Raw genomic sequence first — 17,201 nt, 5'->3', positions numbered from 1 at the left:
TTTTTTTTTTTTTATTTACTTTTTATTTTACTATCAATTCTCGCATTGAGAATTATAAGTAATTTTCTCTGGCGTGGCGCAGTGACAACGTGTGATACGAAGTGAAAATAGTATGTCAGGTCTATGTTATATTTCGCCTGTGGTATAAGATAGTAGTTTTCCATATTCGTTGCCAGATGGCAATATGAACGTTTTTATCTTATAGCAATTATAGTACAATTCGAACTTGGTCTTTATCAGCTTTTTTATATAATTATTGTAAGTGAATTATTCTACCAGAGAGATTCTACTTGTTTGATACTAACAAAGTATTTGTTTTTATGTGTGAGTTACAAAATTAATAATTGTCAATCAAAGTGTACTAATATATAATATATTTAATGACTCCAAGAACAGAACAAGAATTTCAAATTTTTTACTTGATTAACAACCATATTGTTACTGTGCTATCATTTTCTAATTGTCTTTTATTATTTAAGTGATTTAAAATGTATTTACAAATGTATTTACAATTTTTTCATACTTTTTATATCAAAGAATTAAACTCATATTGTAACATGGTCAATATTATGTTTTATTTTTACAAATTTTTCAATTTCATCAAATCTATAAAAAATAAAGGAAAAGTTCAAGTTTAAAAATTTAAATGCTTCCATAGATTTCATGAAACATGTCTGAAGGTAAAAAGATTATACTTGTAACTGGTGGAACAGGACTAGTTGGTAGAGCTATTGAACATGTCATCGAAACAAATAAAAATGAAAATGAAAAATGGATATTTGTAGGTTCTAAAGATGCAGACTTATGGTAAATTATTTATTAATTGTCATATATCAGTGTGCTACTCAGTTAAGCTATAGGTAAAATGTGTTGTATTTCCAGTGATAAAAAGGATACAGAGAAATTATTTGAGAAACATAAACCTACACACGTTATTCATTTAGCTGCTATGGTTGGTGGCTTGTTCCATAATATGACTCACAATTTGGACTTTCTGGTAAAGGAATAAAATCTTGACTAATGCCTGTTTTATTATTCTTAAATTGATGGAAATGTATGTTATAAATTTCTAGCGTAGGAATATTCACATGAACGATAATGTATTACAAACTGCTCATGAAAATGGCATTGTCAAGGTCATATCATGTTTGTCAACTTGCATATTTCCTGATAAAACAACATATCCTATTGATGAAACCATGGTAACATTACCTTTTATATTAGCAATTTTTAAGGCTTTGCTTTTTATATATTGTTATCTTACCTTAATGCATAGTATCCTCTATTATCTTAATATTTATTATGTCTATATTAATATCTATTATCTTAATGTTTATTTCCTTAGATTCACAATGGTCCACCTCATCCATCAAATTATGGTTACAGTTATGCCAAGCGTCTTATAGATATCCAAAATAGAGGTTATTATGATCAGTATCATAGAATTTATACTAGTATCGTTCCATGCAATGTGTTTGGGCCAAATGATAATTTTCATCCCAGTGCCAGTCATGTTATACCAGGTTTAATACGCAGACTTTACGATTTAATAAAAGATGGTACAATATTTTACCAATAAGATTTTTATAAATTATCAATTGTTTTAAAGAATATTGTTGGTATCTGTTGGTATATATTTTAGGAAATACTGAAGATAAGGTATTTACCATATTAGGTTCTGGGAAGCCACTGAGACAATTTATTTATAGTTTAGACTTAGCTAACTTAATAATATGGGTATTGAGAGAGTATAACTCTGTGGAACCAATTATATTATCAGGTAAATCAAAAAGATCGATTAAACATATGGTATATATTGGTATATGTTATTTGAAATTTATCTTTGACACAGTTGACGAATCCCAAGAAGTTACAATTTCTCAAGTAGCTGAGGCAATTGCACAAGCTTTTAATTTTAAAGGAAAACTGGTATATGATACGTCTGCTGCTGATGGGCAGTATAAGAAAACAGCAAGCAATGCAAAATTACGAAAATATTTACCAAATTTTCAATTCACACCATTTAATCAAGCCATTAAAGATACCGTTGACTGGTATATAAAAAACTATGATCGAGCGAGAAATTAGTAAACGTTGAGAACTAATTAATGTTTCATTTACACTAATTTTGGTTCTGTACAAAATTAGGAAAATAAGAAGACCACTACTTTAAGCTTATATGGTACAATGTAATGTAATATAATATCCATGGCAGGAAGTGACGAAATTATATATATCGCTGAGTTTATTTCAACAATATTTTAACCTCTTATAATTAGAAGAAGACAATTGTATTAAAAATTGTATTTTTTATTATTTACATAATTATAAGTAGGTTATTAAAAAGTTACGGGTACATGTCTTCTAATTTTTCGTTAATTTTACGGATATCTCCATCAAGATATGTTAAGAATTAAAAGCGGATATTAAGCTGTTGTTACTATAAATATCCTATATTTTTAGAATAAATATTTCCTACATATGAAACAGCTTTTTTGTATTCTCAAAACTTACAATATTTTAAGATTGTCGAATAAAAAATATTTCTTTTTCGACTGAATCAATGTTTCACTTTGGTTCTCTCAAGGGATGATTAGTGATTTTTTCGTTTATAGATGTTAATTCTTAATCGTTACCTGAACATCTAAGAAACATCAACTACATTGCAATTTTTTCAATTTCTCATGGTTATTCAGTTATTTTATTCATCATAAACATTATCAACAGGATTGCTTAAATATTATCTAGAAGCTTAATTATTAAATATTATCTATAAGCCAGCTTATATTTCCAATGAAAAAGAGAAAGGGAATAGAAGAAAAAATATCACGTAAGGAAAATTACGAATATCTTTTTGATTTAATAGACATAAAAACTGAAACAAATGAAACGATGACGTACTGATCGTCGGTGTTCGACGACTGTCACGGAAATGAGGCGGAGCGAGTGATGGACGCGATGCAGCGCTTGTCGCACAAAAGGCGTCGCGACGCACGCGCATCTGTTAATATAAATTGAGCGCCCTCAGAACCGTGGAAGGTGCACGATGGCTTAAATTTGGTGCTCAGTCGCGCTCGAGGTGGCTCACCTCGACGATCGCGGAACTATGTGCTTTTCTCGTTTCATTCTTGTATTCACGATATGATGCTTTTTCGGCACGTGGTGTAGCTCAGGCTCAAAGTTTCGCGAATAAAATGCATCCATCGATCAATGCATTACCGCGTTACTTGAACGACTTTTCATGGAAAGAAATGATGATAGCGGTGCAGGGACACGCGTTGCGGTATCGTAGACGGTAACGCCGGCCGATCGGCTTTGCCGGGGGAAAGTCAGCTTCTTCGTGTCTTTTATTCCTGCGAATCATATCGCACAAGCTATCCATACGATTCATCAAAGGATCTTGACGCTTCCAGTGAAACAAGACGAATGTTCATAGAAACGTGTATCCAAAAAAAAAGAAAAAAATGAACAGTTTCAAGAAATCTAAATTGGATAGGAGTCTAGATTGTGATAAGAAGAACTCATGTTCGAGGTAAAATATCGTGATACGTGTGAATCGGTTCGTGAGCATTTATTGCAGCTCGAAGATAAAAAAAGTGTCTCGATGAACAACGTGATAAACACAAACGGTAAGAGTAATGTTGCAAGAACGAAACGATCTTCATTGGAGTACAGTAAGAAATAGATTCCTGTCTTTAATACGATGAAAGTACTCTAAATCGCGAATATTACGGGTTTTCTGCAGTTTAGGGAGTGAGTAGTAAGCATAGCTATTTTGGCAGACATTGATAGCTTGATTAGTATCGATCTTGCGTACAAATGAAGATATCAGTTAGAGATTAAGAATAATCGTAGTAGGTGAAATTGCGCAAATCAGATTCGTTAATCTGTTTCATTTCGATTAAATTAATGCTGAATAAGAGAATCTTTCATCACGTAGTGGCAAAGCATGATTTCATTTAATTTCTTTTATAAAAATTTGCCTTTGAAGCAGTTACGATTGGTGTAAACAGAGCGTTGCATCACTCTTTTTAGAATTCCATTCTGAACGAACAATTTGCTCGGTCTTTAAGATCTTGTAGTCCTCTTAGTAGATTTCGTTCATTTCGCTAAACGAATTGCTGCGAATGCGGTAAAAAGATCTCGTCCCTTAGTTTGATCAAATTCTTGCGCTTCTCGGCTGCGGATGGAAAGGATGATTTCAGAAGCGTGCCAACACTGCTTAAAAGTTTTACCGATCTCCGGGGAATTCTCGAGGATTTCATCTACCTTTCAAAGTGTGAACCACTTTCGTATCTGACGTACATGCACGATGGAAATAATTTAAATGTTATCCTTCGTATAATCGCAACATTCGACCCTAAAAACGATACATAAATTCCTACGGAGAAATATTGTCTATGGAAAAGTTGTAATATCGGAGATGATTTAATATGTAGGAGTCTATGTACATGTCTTTATTATCTCGTTTCCTTCCATCCGCATCCCACGGAACTGTATTCTCTTTTTGTCCTCCATTGTTCTACGACGCGTATTCTTCTCCTAAGGGAGGTAAAATCAGTCTGTGACTCACAATGGTTTTGCGAAACAATATCTTTTAAAACGAATAGAATATTCGTAAACTTCGTCCTCACCAATAATATCGCTGGAATACAAGATTTAAACAAAATTGAATTAATTGAATCGTTTAACAGCTCAACAAAATTCAAAGCCATAGGCTATCTTGCGTAATTCGCGTTACATTGTCAGTATCTGAGTGGCTCTAAGGAGATCTACAGAAACGTTCTTCCGAAGGAGATCCATCGTGCGCGATCTTTTGATTGACATTTATCGCATTTACAATAAGAATATCACGGTAGCGGTGTGTGCGCGCGGTCTAAACGAATATCGCGCGCTTCGTCGCATTAATCATTGCATTCGTTTTCCTTTTGAAATCCAGCAAGGACGATTGGTGTGTACAAAAGGTTTTTCCGTAAGATAATTCACGACTCAGTTGAAAACAGTGTCTTCAACGTGATTCAGTTTCCACATCGTGGATAGAACGCGATGCGTTGTCGTCGTGTCGCGAATGAAAGCTCGTTCATTCGAGGGGAACAGCGCTCGAGAGGTTTCCGATAAAGTTTGCTGGCGAGGAGGATGGAGAGAATCCGTGGTCCGCCGGAACACAGTTACGGAAATGCGCGTCGACGACGACCTCGACGAGGCGACCGGCGTTCGTGTCGATTTCCAAAGAGATCTCGGAGCAGAGTTCAAGTTCGTATCGCTCGGTGATTCGAGGACGAAAGCCGGTGATTGCGCCCCTCGCTGATCGGTGGATCGTTGAGCGTCTTGGCTGATTGAATGGGAAGTAGGAACGACCAAAGGATCCTGAAGAAGATATGCCTGGTATCGTGGTATTCCGGCGCCGATGGAGCGTCGGCAGTGACGACCTCGTCGTGCCCGGTGCTTTCCTGTTCATCCTGCATCTGATATGGTGAGTGAACATTCCGATATTAATAACGGACCCCGATCAATCACTTTGTCCCGTTCTAACCGTCGTTATTTTCAGCATTTTCAAGAATTTTCAATGCTAATAGGACATGCTATCAGCGCGAAAGATACCTGTCTTTGTATTTATAGAAGCTCTTCGAAATAGAATATGTTCGCGGATAATTCCACGTGACCTACATTGTGCTTAATGCGCATAGCATTTACCAATACGTATTTCGATTAGTTTCGATAGAGAAATTCTCAGAACGCATGATTTCCGCCATTTAATTACCATCGTAATTTAATAATCGATTTGCCTCCCCTCGTCGTGTAACCGTCCGGATTCCCTGCACCTTCGTGCGATCTTCGAAAATACGTAGATACAAATCGGCCGATTAATTTATTTACCGTGTAATTAAACGCGATTAGCATTAAGGCGCGAAGAAGACAGGAATTTTAATTATGTCTTAAAGTTTCTCGCCCGTTGCACACCAACTAGCAGCTTTTAATACAATTTACAATGTCTCGTGTATGAAACGTGAAAATTATGCAACAGTGGAAAACCGAGTGAATTCGTTTGCCGTTGAGCTATTTACCCTTTACAGTTAAACGATGGTACTCTTTTAGTTTAATTTAATTAGAGACTAAAGGCCCCGAGGCAATTAAAGCTGCAGTGCGTGACTATATAACCATGTTAGAACCGTATATATAAAGATAATGATTCACTTTATGTTTGAGCAGTTTTTGCATTATTTCTTTTCTTATTTTTTAACAGTTTCACGACATTATTCGTACAATGATCACGGACGAAATATCATTCGTACGACACCATGGATAAGTTATTGTCTAACCTACCGATATTTATCGTAAAATTTTGTTTAATATGTCTTGTGGTGTCGTCCTGGTTTCGTCTTGGCTTAGCTCTGGTTTCGTCTTGCCCTAGCTCCGCTTTCGTCCTGGTTTCGTCCTAGTTTCGACCCGGTTTCATCCTGGTTTCATCCTGGCCTCATCTCACCCCGTCCGGATTGGTTTTGTTTGATACGTTTGTTAAAATTCTAATATACGTATATATATTTTGTGAATCACGATTAAGTTTCGGTTAAAGCGTGGTCGAATTTTTATCAACATTTTCATAAATTCGGTTAACGAAATACGTAAAGGCTTCCTGGTCGCAATTAAATTTTCTTTAAGCGAGTAACAATATTTGGAAAATATAAATTCACGAGAGTCTGTTTAACCGTTTTGCTGTCAAAGTATCTTGCGACACAATATTGTTCGTACAATGACCACGGTTGAGATATCCCGTGTGTTTGTTTATTAGGACGAGAGTCGTAATTACAGAAAAATAGACTGGCGAGATACTTCATCCGTGGTGTTGTACAAACGGTATTTAGCCGCAGGGTAACTCGTTCGCGTTCGTCGTATGAACGATATTGCGTCGCCAGATATCTGGTTCATGATTGCGAAGCGATTAAATGTATTCGTAATTCTTTTTCTCGTCCTTTCGACACGCTAGCTGCAATAAAATTCGCTTCCCTCAGATAAAAATCTTACGAAATAAATAGATCGATGTATACGCTCATTTCAATAATTCCGCGATTCTTCTTGATCGTCACCACTTAATTACGGATTCAAATCAAAAACTGCACGGTTATATACATTTTCAGAAAATTGCTCGTGTCAAGATCTGCTGCGTTTTTATCAGAGCGTTGTAATTTATCGCGTGTTTAGAGGAAATTATTAGGCATCAGTATCCCCGGGCTTATTATTAGCGATGATCAAAGGATAGTTTTCGCGTGATGGCACGCCAATGCCGTATGTTTTAGCTTTGAAAAATCGTTAATAAACGCGGTAAATGACCCGATACAGAGAGATAGAGAGACAGAGAAAGAGAGAGAGATAGGCGAATACATACGAAATTGGCGATCGTCCATTTCGTTCTAGTCATCTTTATAAATTTGCGGCTCTCGATACGTCTCTAATATGTCCATGTCTGGAACGCAGACTCTGTGTCTTCTTCTATCGGGCGATACAGAATAGCCGATAAAGTTTCAATTAAAACAACGTCTAGCCGTTGTTGACGTTTGCACGGCCCTTTGAACGAATGTACAATCAATTTTCTCTGTTATCTCGTGTATTGTCCCACCGACTAGCTGTACACGACATCGAAACTTTATCTCGGTTAGTTGATGTGCATTTCACCTTTCGTCTCTAGACACAGATTCTTCGTAAAACTGTCGATTTGTTTTATTATTTATTATTTTGATATCGACCGTTTAAACTATGTAGACGAATATGCACGTGTTCAAATAGAATTCCGTGGTGTCCCGCATCTTGTCTTTTATGCATATTAAACACAGATTGACATGAAAGTCACGCAATTCCGAGCTTTTTGATACATGAAAAAAGACTTACTAGAAATGATGTATTGTATTTTTAAATTTATCTCTTTTTTTTATGAAGACCCCTGAGAATATGAATTTCAGAAGTTTGTATCGTAGTTTAAAAAATAGAGTTGATAAAACATCTAACGATGTTGGAAACTAATTAAGAATCGCGAACAGATGTCTTATCGGAACGGGTATGATATCAAAGTTATTAAAAAATTTAAGCATTTGCTTGTTTGCTGCTAACTCGAGCGAATCGAAGTTGTCAAGTACCTTGATCCTATTTTCTAACAAGATAAGATCAAAGATTTCCATTCCAATATTTTTCGAGATTCTTCCTGATTGAACTTATTTCCCTTCTATTTCTTCAGTTCCACTAGGAAGAAATATGATTCATTGAGCTTATTGAATTTGCTCTCGCGTTATTAATGAAGGAGATTGAAAAGATTAAAAAGTCACATCGTGTCTTCGAATAAATATACGACGTGATGATAATTGAATAAAAAGATATACCGAAATAATGTTGCGCCACAAATTGTTAATGAAGAAATAATTTGTTTTTCGTAAATATCACTGATTTATATTTCAGTATAGAAAATAACATTATTATCACTAGAGTGCGGATGCAGAGTTTTCCCACCTATTAAATATCATGATTTGTTATAATAAATATATTTTGGATATTTTATACATTTTTGTGCATTGTGCGAATTTCGTGCATTCTGCACTTCTGAATTTTCCATAAATACATGAACATGCGCAGTTTAATTATGATATAAATATACGTATTTTATACATAGACCCACATTAAGACAACAATAACCCTATTATCCTACCATTCGAACACCTTGAATTCAAAAACAAGCTTACCGCAAAGCGATCCAGGATTCCCTCCATTTCTTTTTTGCCTCGCTATGAACCGACCGAGCGGAGTTTCGTTCCGCGTTTCACTGATTCAGTACATCCGTGACAGCCGAATGGTCACGAGGTTCGACGGTCCGGTTGTTCGTTTCGTGAGATATATCAAGTAATACACAGTCGGTCGGTCGATGAGTTAATCGCGTTATTTGTGCCGGTATAGGTTATGTCATCGTACGTGAATGTTTTTGCTCGCGTACGAGGACAATTGCTCGGGCGAGCCACAAAGTTGCTGAACGAAACATGCCGGCTCTCATCACGTTTGGCAGACGTTGGCGTGTCGGCAGCGATGACCTGCTCATACCGGGCGCCACCTTGGCTTTCATTCACGCGGTCGAGTAAGTATGGATACATGCCTATGCAAATAGAATACGCTAGAGCAGCTGCAAATTTCTTCGAAATATACATCAGCTGTGAACATATCGTCGTATTACATTTTCCAACACTGTTGGATCGTGCGTGATTTTCGCAATTAAAAGGTAAATTTATTCATCTCATCTTCAACTTTCTCCCGTTAACTATGATCGATGAACAAAGGTCGATAGCACCTCGCGGAACCAGCTTTGAGTTCAATGATCGATATTTTGCGATATTTGAGAATTTAAGAGTTCGAGATGTATCGGAGAGATCTAAGAGAGCCATGACGTTTTGGCTCAATTTCAATCGGGAGTAACATGTGAAATATATATTTGATACGTGTGCATACTATACATATATATTTAATGGTGGTATATGTGGTAGTTGTACGAGTATTTTATCGATTTTCGTAATAACATCGAGGGTACTGGGAACTGCTACATTCGAGTGTAATGTTGCAATAGTGCAAATGTCAATGTCGATTACTTTGCCGATCACGTCGACGTTCGGTATGTTATCCAAGGTATTATATTTCTGTTTCATAAGGTATGTTGGAAATTCCATTCAAAGTGGGGTAGAAGAGTAGTTGTAAATTGTATTATGGCGGGAACATAATGTCAATACCGCGCTGCGCTGTAATATTTGGGATACGTTACGCTTCGTTAATTCCCCCACTCCTCTCATCTAAACCACGATGACGTTGGAAAAGAGCATTAAATAACAATTTTATTACTTTATTTTTATCACGATAAAATTATTATTGAGACACTAAGTACCACGTATTATAATTATTCGAATAACAGATTTTTCGCTTACTTTTAGCGATGACATCAGATTCTAAACCGCCATATATTATTTTCTCAACTAGTACACTCTATTCTTTCATCTATAATCTTTCCATTACTAATATTTTGTATTAAAATTGTCTTAACAATAACTGATTGCCCATCGCGGATTATCGATTCTTTATCTATAATCTAATAAGTAAGATTGCTGTTTTACAATTACAGTTCTCTTCAATAATAATAATATTAATAATAATAATAACAATAATAATAATAATAAAAATGAAATGAATGCGTGTGGGCTCAAATATTTAGTGTATTGCAGTCAACCTCATCCTTCTTGTAATGATATGATAATGATATAACCCCAATGAAATGAGATAGAGTGAATAAGAGTAATGACAGGAAGATGTAGGCGTTGCGATGCACATATTGTTAGGCTATTACTGACCTTTTGCCGATTAACGTAAATTTTAGATTTACTAATCTAACTTTCTTACTTGTTTTTTTTTTTCTTTTTTTTGAAAGCGCGTAACCGATATGGCGAAAACACGCACGATATCCAATGGGGAAATGTGAAATTTGCACGCCGGTCCTCAGACGACGACGATTTTTCTACAAACAAGCCGAGATAGGTTTTCCATCGTCGTTTACAACGTTTCTTACTCTCTCAACGAGAATCCGAGATACGTCGTTCCACGGGGTTCGTTTGAGACGGTAAATAGATTTAACGTGAACTCGACCGCGACTTGGTGCAAGCTCATCAGGCTTCCTTAGAAAGCAGCAAAATAACGCGAGAAACACGCATTCGGATCCTCTGTTCAGAATGCGATTTACTGCTTTTTTTTTCCGCGGAGGAAAGACTTTCTCCTTTAACTTCATTCTCCTTCCTTCTTTTCTCCTTCTTTCGTTTAATGAAAGATTCCTTAAAATCGGGCAAAGCGGGCACGCACTTTTTTGAGGTCCATTAAATTTCAAATTCGCTACACGACGGAGCACCGCTGGCGTAGGTAACGCTCAGTGATGTAAATTCTACGTGAAAACGTTCATGACGTTAAAGGGAGGAATGGCGAATTTACTGCCGAAGAAACCGATAAAACTTTCTTTTGCATCCATCGATTACGACTTTTCGTCCAAGTATTCTTAATAATTTCTAGATAACGTTATTTATGTGTAGCAGTGGTATGTGAAATATCGCGAATAAAATAAAACTTATGATGGTTCTTGAAAACTTTTTCATATTTAATGTGAAAATTGTTACTTATCTCCTTCGCTTATAAAACATAGAAAAGGGGAAGGCTGCTATAAATAAATCTGCGTGCATTTATAACCTTCTTCGTTTCGAAATAGAATCATTGGCCTCAAAAAGCTTTGCTGCGACAGTGTGCTAAACTTGCAGATCGTTCTTGTCATAAAAATTTGTATTCCATAGTATCGCAAATATTAGCAAAGGCACGAATTTGTAATATTTTAAATCAATATAGCGTAACGGTTCAATGTTCTCCGTTTTTGTACAACTAATACTAGCAAGTAGGTAGAATCGTAGGAACCGCTGCTAAGGTTTCGCCGATTTCCTGTCTTATTCCATCCCAAAAGGTCTCGGTTAGGGTTCCTGAACAAATGTATAATTACTTATATTAGCAGCAGGAGTTCTCGAACATTTTCTGGACTTTATCGTTATCTGAACATTGATACAGAAAAATTGTGATTTAGTTTTATACGCGAGACACCAGCTCGAAAGGACGATGTTTGCGAATATACGCTCAAATAATAATTTTTCCGCTCTTATAATTTAGTGGAGCACAAACTCCGTTATTTTTTGTCGAAGGTTCCAGAAATATTTCGCGTGATGGTGCACATTTTCATCTCTTCGTCGCTATTTTTCAATTTTTTATTTTATACACGTATGCACACGTATTTGCGTTTTGCTTTCGCTTCGTGTATCTAAATTTTCAAATAAACATAGTGCGAAAATTTGAATAAATAAAACAAATCGTAGAAGCGATACAATATATTTATTTGTATGTTGTAAAAACGGCACAATTTGATACTCGTCAAACTTTAATATAGACAAGCACATTTACCAAATTTTAGTAAAAAAATGAATAAAGCACCACTCGTACAGTCAATGGTATAGCGATCGATATTTTCTAAATATTCAAGGAGATGACTAAAATCAATATTTAATCATAAAATCATGTAAGATGACGTTTTCGGTAATACAATATTTTGAAGAATTGAATGACAGCATATTGAATATTATTATATATTATAAAAGAGACGAAAATATGATTTTTCTTTTTGTAGTCTTTAATTAATTAATTAAGTGGTAAAAATAACAATCGCCGCACGATATAAGAAATATTTTAAGAAAAATTGCGCTTGGTATTCTAATTGGAACGGATCAGAATCATTTACTGATTAACATATTTCAATCTTCCTAATTGCATCGCCGCTCGGTCGCAATCATTCGCAAATTGAATAGCAGAACGATTCCGTTTTAACACTTTTCCTGCGGCCCCTAGCTTCAAGGTGACTAGACGCAGTCGTAATTTATTTAGTCGTTTATAAAGCGGTCCCCTTTAAGCCCCGGGATATTCGCGATGCGGAGGAACACGATACTCGAATCGAAGTGCGCGGCTCTTTTCAAACGGGTTCGTCTCTGCCCATAGTTTGCATCTACGAAAGACTGGCTTTTCGTACCAGAATCCCTTTAACGAACGAAACTTACGTTGAACAGATCGTGCATGCTTTTACTCGCGACCCGCTGGGTACAACGTGGAGAATTACAGAACCTAAGCTCTCGTATACTTGCAGGTTTCATTTATTTAGAAGCTCGCGTGGCTCTTACGAAAATAACGTTAAATATTCACGATCTTAGAAAACGAATGATGGCAGACGCAAAATAAATTTGCTCCTCGATTAGCAGTTCAATTAATAATTTACCCCTTTGAAATGCGCGTCACGAAACAGACGATGTGAATTTGTTTCTTTTTATAGAATAATATCGCTTCTCTTTCTCTCTGTTCTTCCGTATTTTGGCCAATTTGAAACGAACGATAGACTCGATTTGATTTTTTATTATATCGAGAATCGGCAAAAAACAGCATCGAAAGTGCTTCTTGGTGATCAATATGTCAGGGCTGAACGCGTGCAATGCTCTAGCTTGTGAATGGCCTGTTACACCCTCTCCCGTTGCCTATGAATCATTTAAGGTTCACCCTATATATTCATCCCCATTCAACGCTATTGTGTTTACGCGCGTTACGTGCTCGAAACCGTGCGCAACGGGCTCGTCTTTTTGGCCCCCGAGGTCGATGGAAATCTTCCGTTGTTCCATCCGTTTTCTACTGATTTTTTAGCCCTGATATCCGTTCTTTGATGTTTCTCGTCGACGGATCTTTGACGCTTCACGAAGATGTAAAACAGCACGTTGGGAAAACTTGTTTGTTGGCGTGTCTCGTACTTCGCAAGAAAATAAGTCCTGACGAGTTCGAGGGATCAACTTAAATCAACTCACGGCGGAATATAATACAACAGATTCTTTAGAAGAAAAATAAGAAAGAGGAACAGAGAAGCTCTTTTGTAAGATCGTGTCTAATTTATTACTTGAACTTGCTATATTTTTCGTCCATTTCCTTTTTTGTTCTCGCTACAAAAATTCGAAAGGAAAACTGACGAAAATTGCGAAGTATCTAGAAAAAATATAAAATATAATATTTCATGCGGTATAAGGATATCTAATTTTCGTAACGCCGCGCCGTTTCGTGCGGTGTACACGTTACACACGTTACACGCGACACCTTCGTGCGATGGACGCCAGGCTGTTTCATATTTATTAACCTTATTTTCATCTAAGTGACATATTTACATACATTTTTCGCTTATCCTATATCGTTTAACTCGTGGTACACTATGCGAATTAATATGCATAGTCATACTTCGTCACCAGCGGAAGACAAAGCTTATGAAATTTTATGTAAAATTCCTCTTTCGCTGAAACAAATGAGAACGTTACGAGCAGAGCGTATTGCAGATACTTTATCTACGTTGTAATTATCTATTTATAGCGGTGCGAAAGAAAGAAAAAACGAGTACAAATTAGTATTGGTCGTTAGATACTTAGCAAATAAATAAGAAAAAATTAATACTGATATCTTTTCTATTCTGTACTGCTTTTTTTCGATTTATCGTACTTAGTTTCACCCTTTCTCGAAACAAGCATTTTCCTGCGATTTGCAATTCAGCATTGTATCATAGATTTTCTCAGCGTTTCTTCTTGAAATTCCCAAACATCTACAGTTTAAATACCTCGAATAGAAAAAAAGTAACATTTGGTTAGTTTCTTAAGCACGGTCGGATCGCCATAAATTTTACACAAGCACTAAGTTTCGACGCCCATCCTTTTCATTTTTTTTTTTTTTTTTTTTACCAAGATTCCATCTTTCACCAGGAATGTTCTATTTGCGTTTCAACGTGGTCGTACGTTTTCATAAATTATGGAATGCGCCAACGGCGAGATATTCTTGACGAAAGTTGTACGTTCACACGTGCTTACACAGCGAATATTGCGTATGGCATCCGTTACATGTTATACCAACTGCACTTTCTTCCGATATCACGTAATTTAAGAACACGCTGCATTATGTTTGATATATATATAATATATATAATAAATATATATATATGTTTACATCTCATCTGCATTTTCATTCAACTTGGAAACAACACTGTTCATTTCTTCATTTTTTATGCAGATTTTCGAATAATCCGATAGGAAATTTCAGACTGCGCAATTTTACAGCTATTTTATGTATGCATGCTTACAAATTCTCAAATAATATTCATATTATTAATATCATTGTTACATCCCTAAACCTGCACATTTATTATTAATTAATTCATATTGACTTTTACTGTTAACATGTTTAACGTGTATTATTTTCCGCTATTGATATTTGCTAAATAGTATCATTTGAAATGTTTAATATTATAGCCGAACTTTACTATTAATCATTCATAATATTCGTGTAATATTTGTCGTACAAACTTTGAGTTTACCGTTCAAGTTATCTGATAATTAATAGATATATTTACCATAGCTATCCTGAGACTTATAAGAAAGATAATTAAAGCATTCGAAACATATCCAAAATTCTAAAAGTTGGGAAGGTTAAGCATCGGTAGCATGAACGCTGATATCTATGAAAAACGCGGGGTTCGCACAAAACATTTTTCTCGCGAGAAACGTGTGTACGTGTATCGAATACTATCTTTTCTTCGATGTGCAGGCATCTAAATATAAGTCCGGCCGACAGGCTATCGCAATTTAGAATGCATTAAGTCTGAGTTAGCATTGAATTACGTAGAGAAACTTTATGATTGGAAGCTCGATTTTCACAGTTCGATCAGCGCCTAATCTTCGATCGAATCATGTACATCCACCGCTTTAAAGATTTTTTATTTCCTACCTTTTGCCTCTTGTTATAAACACTCTTTAATTACATTTATAGTCCTTTTATCAATTGAATTTCCAAAATTGGAAATTGTTATTTTATGGTCAAACAATATTCCGTGGCTCTTTTACACGAGTTGCTCCGTATACATGAATAAACATGACTGGATTCAGTGAAACTCGAACAAAGACAAATTATCGATAACCACGGGTGACAATAGTTTGTTAAAATCATTGTCTCTCACACCGAATTCTCGATTGCGTGTTATTAAAAGCGCAAGTATTCCGCGAGCATACAGGAAGAATAAGTAAATCGATAAAAAGTATTTTGGGTGGGTGGAGCGTTATCGGACCCTTTTTGATACGAGTTTCCTTTTTCTTTTCTCATATTACAGCCTGTGAATTGAAAAGTAGCTGTCTCAAATTTAACGATTTATTTTTTATACGATTCATCGATAAATGAAACTTTCCGTGTTTCTCTTGTAACAAGAGATTTTCGCGCTTTATCTTTCGCGTAATGAATGAGTCATTATACAGAAAAAAAAATTACGAGGACAATATCTGCGCTGGAAATCATAGTAGACATCAGGACATACTCGTTGGAATTCTTCTCACGTTTCTAGATTGTTGTTTCCGATGATGCGTTCTTGACTGACATCCGTACAGTAGTACGCAAAAGTTTCGTAACGTAGACTCTGTCATTTTTAGACGACAGATGCGAGACTCGTGCTGGTACTGAAAATAGATCGTTTTAAATGTTTTTTCTCAAAACGATCGAGGTACGATGCGGTTTCGATGCGTAGATGCGTAAAAAATCGCCCTTTATATTTTCCACTGGTATTTCATAAATCCTTTAAACGCGTCGGTACAATTATTCGATACGAAATTCGCTTGATAAATTCACTCTAAGAAAAGCGTAACTATCTCTCTATCGACAGTTTGTTGCGTTCTTATTGCATCGTATTATATTATTCAACAGCTGGAAATTATATAGAAGTATCAAGATTTCTACTTTGTAACGTCAGTTTGATCAATTAACTTGGATTCATTTGAATTGTAAATCATCGAGAATCTACTGATACTTACGGTACTATTCCGTATGTATATATACTCTGCTATCGTAACGTAGATGTACAAATACCATTCTTTCTTCTTCGATAATTGGCAAACATACGATAGTTAATCTTTCAATTTATGTACATTTCGAAGCTCCGTTTATCGGAGTCCATATCCAATATTTCCAAGATATAACGGAATGCTTTTGTAAACGCACATAGTATATTTCTATCTCCTATTGTTGCCACCATACGCTTAAAATTCTTTATAAAAAGTACTCCATAAAAACTAGCCATTCAGCTGTTTGCTTCGTTACTTCGTACGATCAGCGTTTTCTCTTATTATCAGCAAACAGCTTTTTAGAATTAACGATGAATATTTCTCTCCTATCTTCGCTGAAGATGCAGGCTCGTCTTTAAGGTCATTCGCATTTCAGATATACCTATTATTATACTAACTGCGAGTAATTAAAAGTGCAGCTTATCCTGTCGTTAAAGAGGGCGTTAGGAGAGCGATCTCAATTTAACGACTTAACTTGTCTTAAGGACGGTTCTCGTCGACGATGAACAAAGGTGCAACCCACGCGAAAGATCGATACGCATGATTATCGACTTGAACAAATTGAAGGGGGTGTAAACCCCTTAATCAAGCGGATGCGTATTCCTACGGGCCCTATCTTGCAAATAGGAGCTGATGCAAAATAAAGACGCAGGCACAGGGTTCGTTCGTGTTGATTACAGAATCATCCTCGAAAGAACGTCTTGAAATGAAGGC

The 17,201-nt window shown here is 35.9% G+C and overlaps 2 protein-coding genes across 18 annotated transcripts in view; both read left to right on the top strand.

Moving 5' to 3' along the window:
• The first annotated feature begins 63 nt into the window (after positions 1 to 63).
• LOC126920922 (probable GDP-L-fucose synthase) lies at positions 64 to 2,232 on the top strand. Of its 2 annotated transcripts, none has more exons than XM_050731932.1 (7): positions 64 to 324; positions 659 to 807; positions 883 to 997; positions 1,074 to 1,202; positions 1,346 to 1,559; positions 1,643 to 1,780; positions 1,853 to 2,232. In XM_050731932.1, the coding sequence occupies exons 2-7, from the start codon at positions 671 to 673 to the stop codon at positions 2,086 to 2,088; spliced, it is 969 nt and encodes a 322-aa protein (XP_050587889.1). In that variant the 5' UTR covers positions 64 to 324; positions 659 to 670; the 3' UTR covers positions 2,089 to 2,232. The 2 variants fall into 2 exon arrangements, with proteins under 2 accessions (XP_050587889.1, XP_050587888.1); XM_050731931.1 differs by having other exon boundaries at positions 72 to 258.
• Positions 2,233 to 2,989: 757 nt separating this feature from the next.
• LOC126920902 (diacylglycerol lipase-alpha) overlaps positions 2,990 to 17,201 on the top strand; it is a 53,250-nt gene continuing 39,038 nt past the window's right edge. For 2 of the 16 annotated variants that reach the window (XR_007712141.1, XM_050731885.1), the window contains exon 1: positions 3,011 to 5,473. Coding sequence is in view for 15 of the 16 variants with exons in the window: in XM_050731885.1 (XP_050587842.1) it covers positions 5,379 to 5,473 (95 nt within the window). In the remaining variant the exon portion in view is untranslated. Of the gene's footprint in view, positions 5,474 to 8,813; positions 9,113 to 17,201 lie in introns of those variants that run through there. The other 14 variants (XM_050731881.1, XM_050731875.1, XM_050731879.1 and 11 more) reach the window with 14 other exon arrangements.

The sequence above is a fragment of the Bombus affinis genome, chromosome 10 (assembly GCF_024516045.1).
Source record: "Bombus affinis isolate iyBomAffi1 chromosome 10, iyBomAffi1.2, whole genome shotgun sequence".
Taxonomy (NCBI): Eukaryota; Metazoa; Arthropoda; class Insecta; order Hymenoptera; family Apidae; genus Bombus; species Bombus affinis.
The sequence above is the reverse complement of the archived record's forward strand: the minus strand, read 5'-3'. Positions and strand labels throughout refer to the sequence as shown.

What these genes read in the sequence shown, in the direction of transcription:
- LOC126920922 (XM_050731932.1), top strand. Translation starts at nt 671, where the DNA reads ATGTCTGAAGGTAAAAAGATTATACTTGTAACTGGTGGAACAGGACTA. An exon ending in TCTAAAGATGCAGACTTATG is followed by an intron (nt 808 to 882) that starts GTAAATTATTTA and finishes TTGTATTTCCAG; the next exon opens with TGATAAAAAGGATACAGAGA. An exon ending in GGAACCAATTATATTATCAG is followed by an intron (nt 1,781 to 1,852) that starts GTAAATCAAAAA and finishes TCTTTGACACAG; the next exon opens with TTGACGAATCCCAAGAAGTT.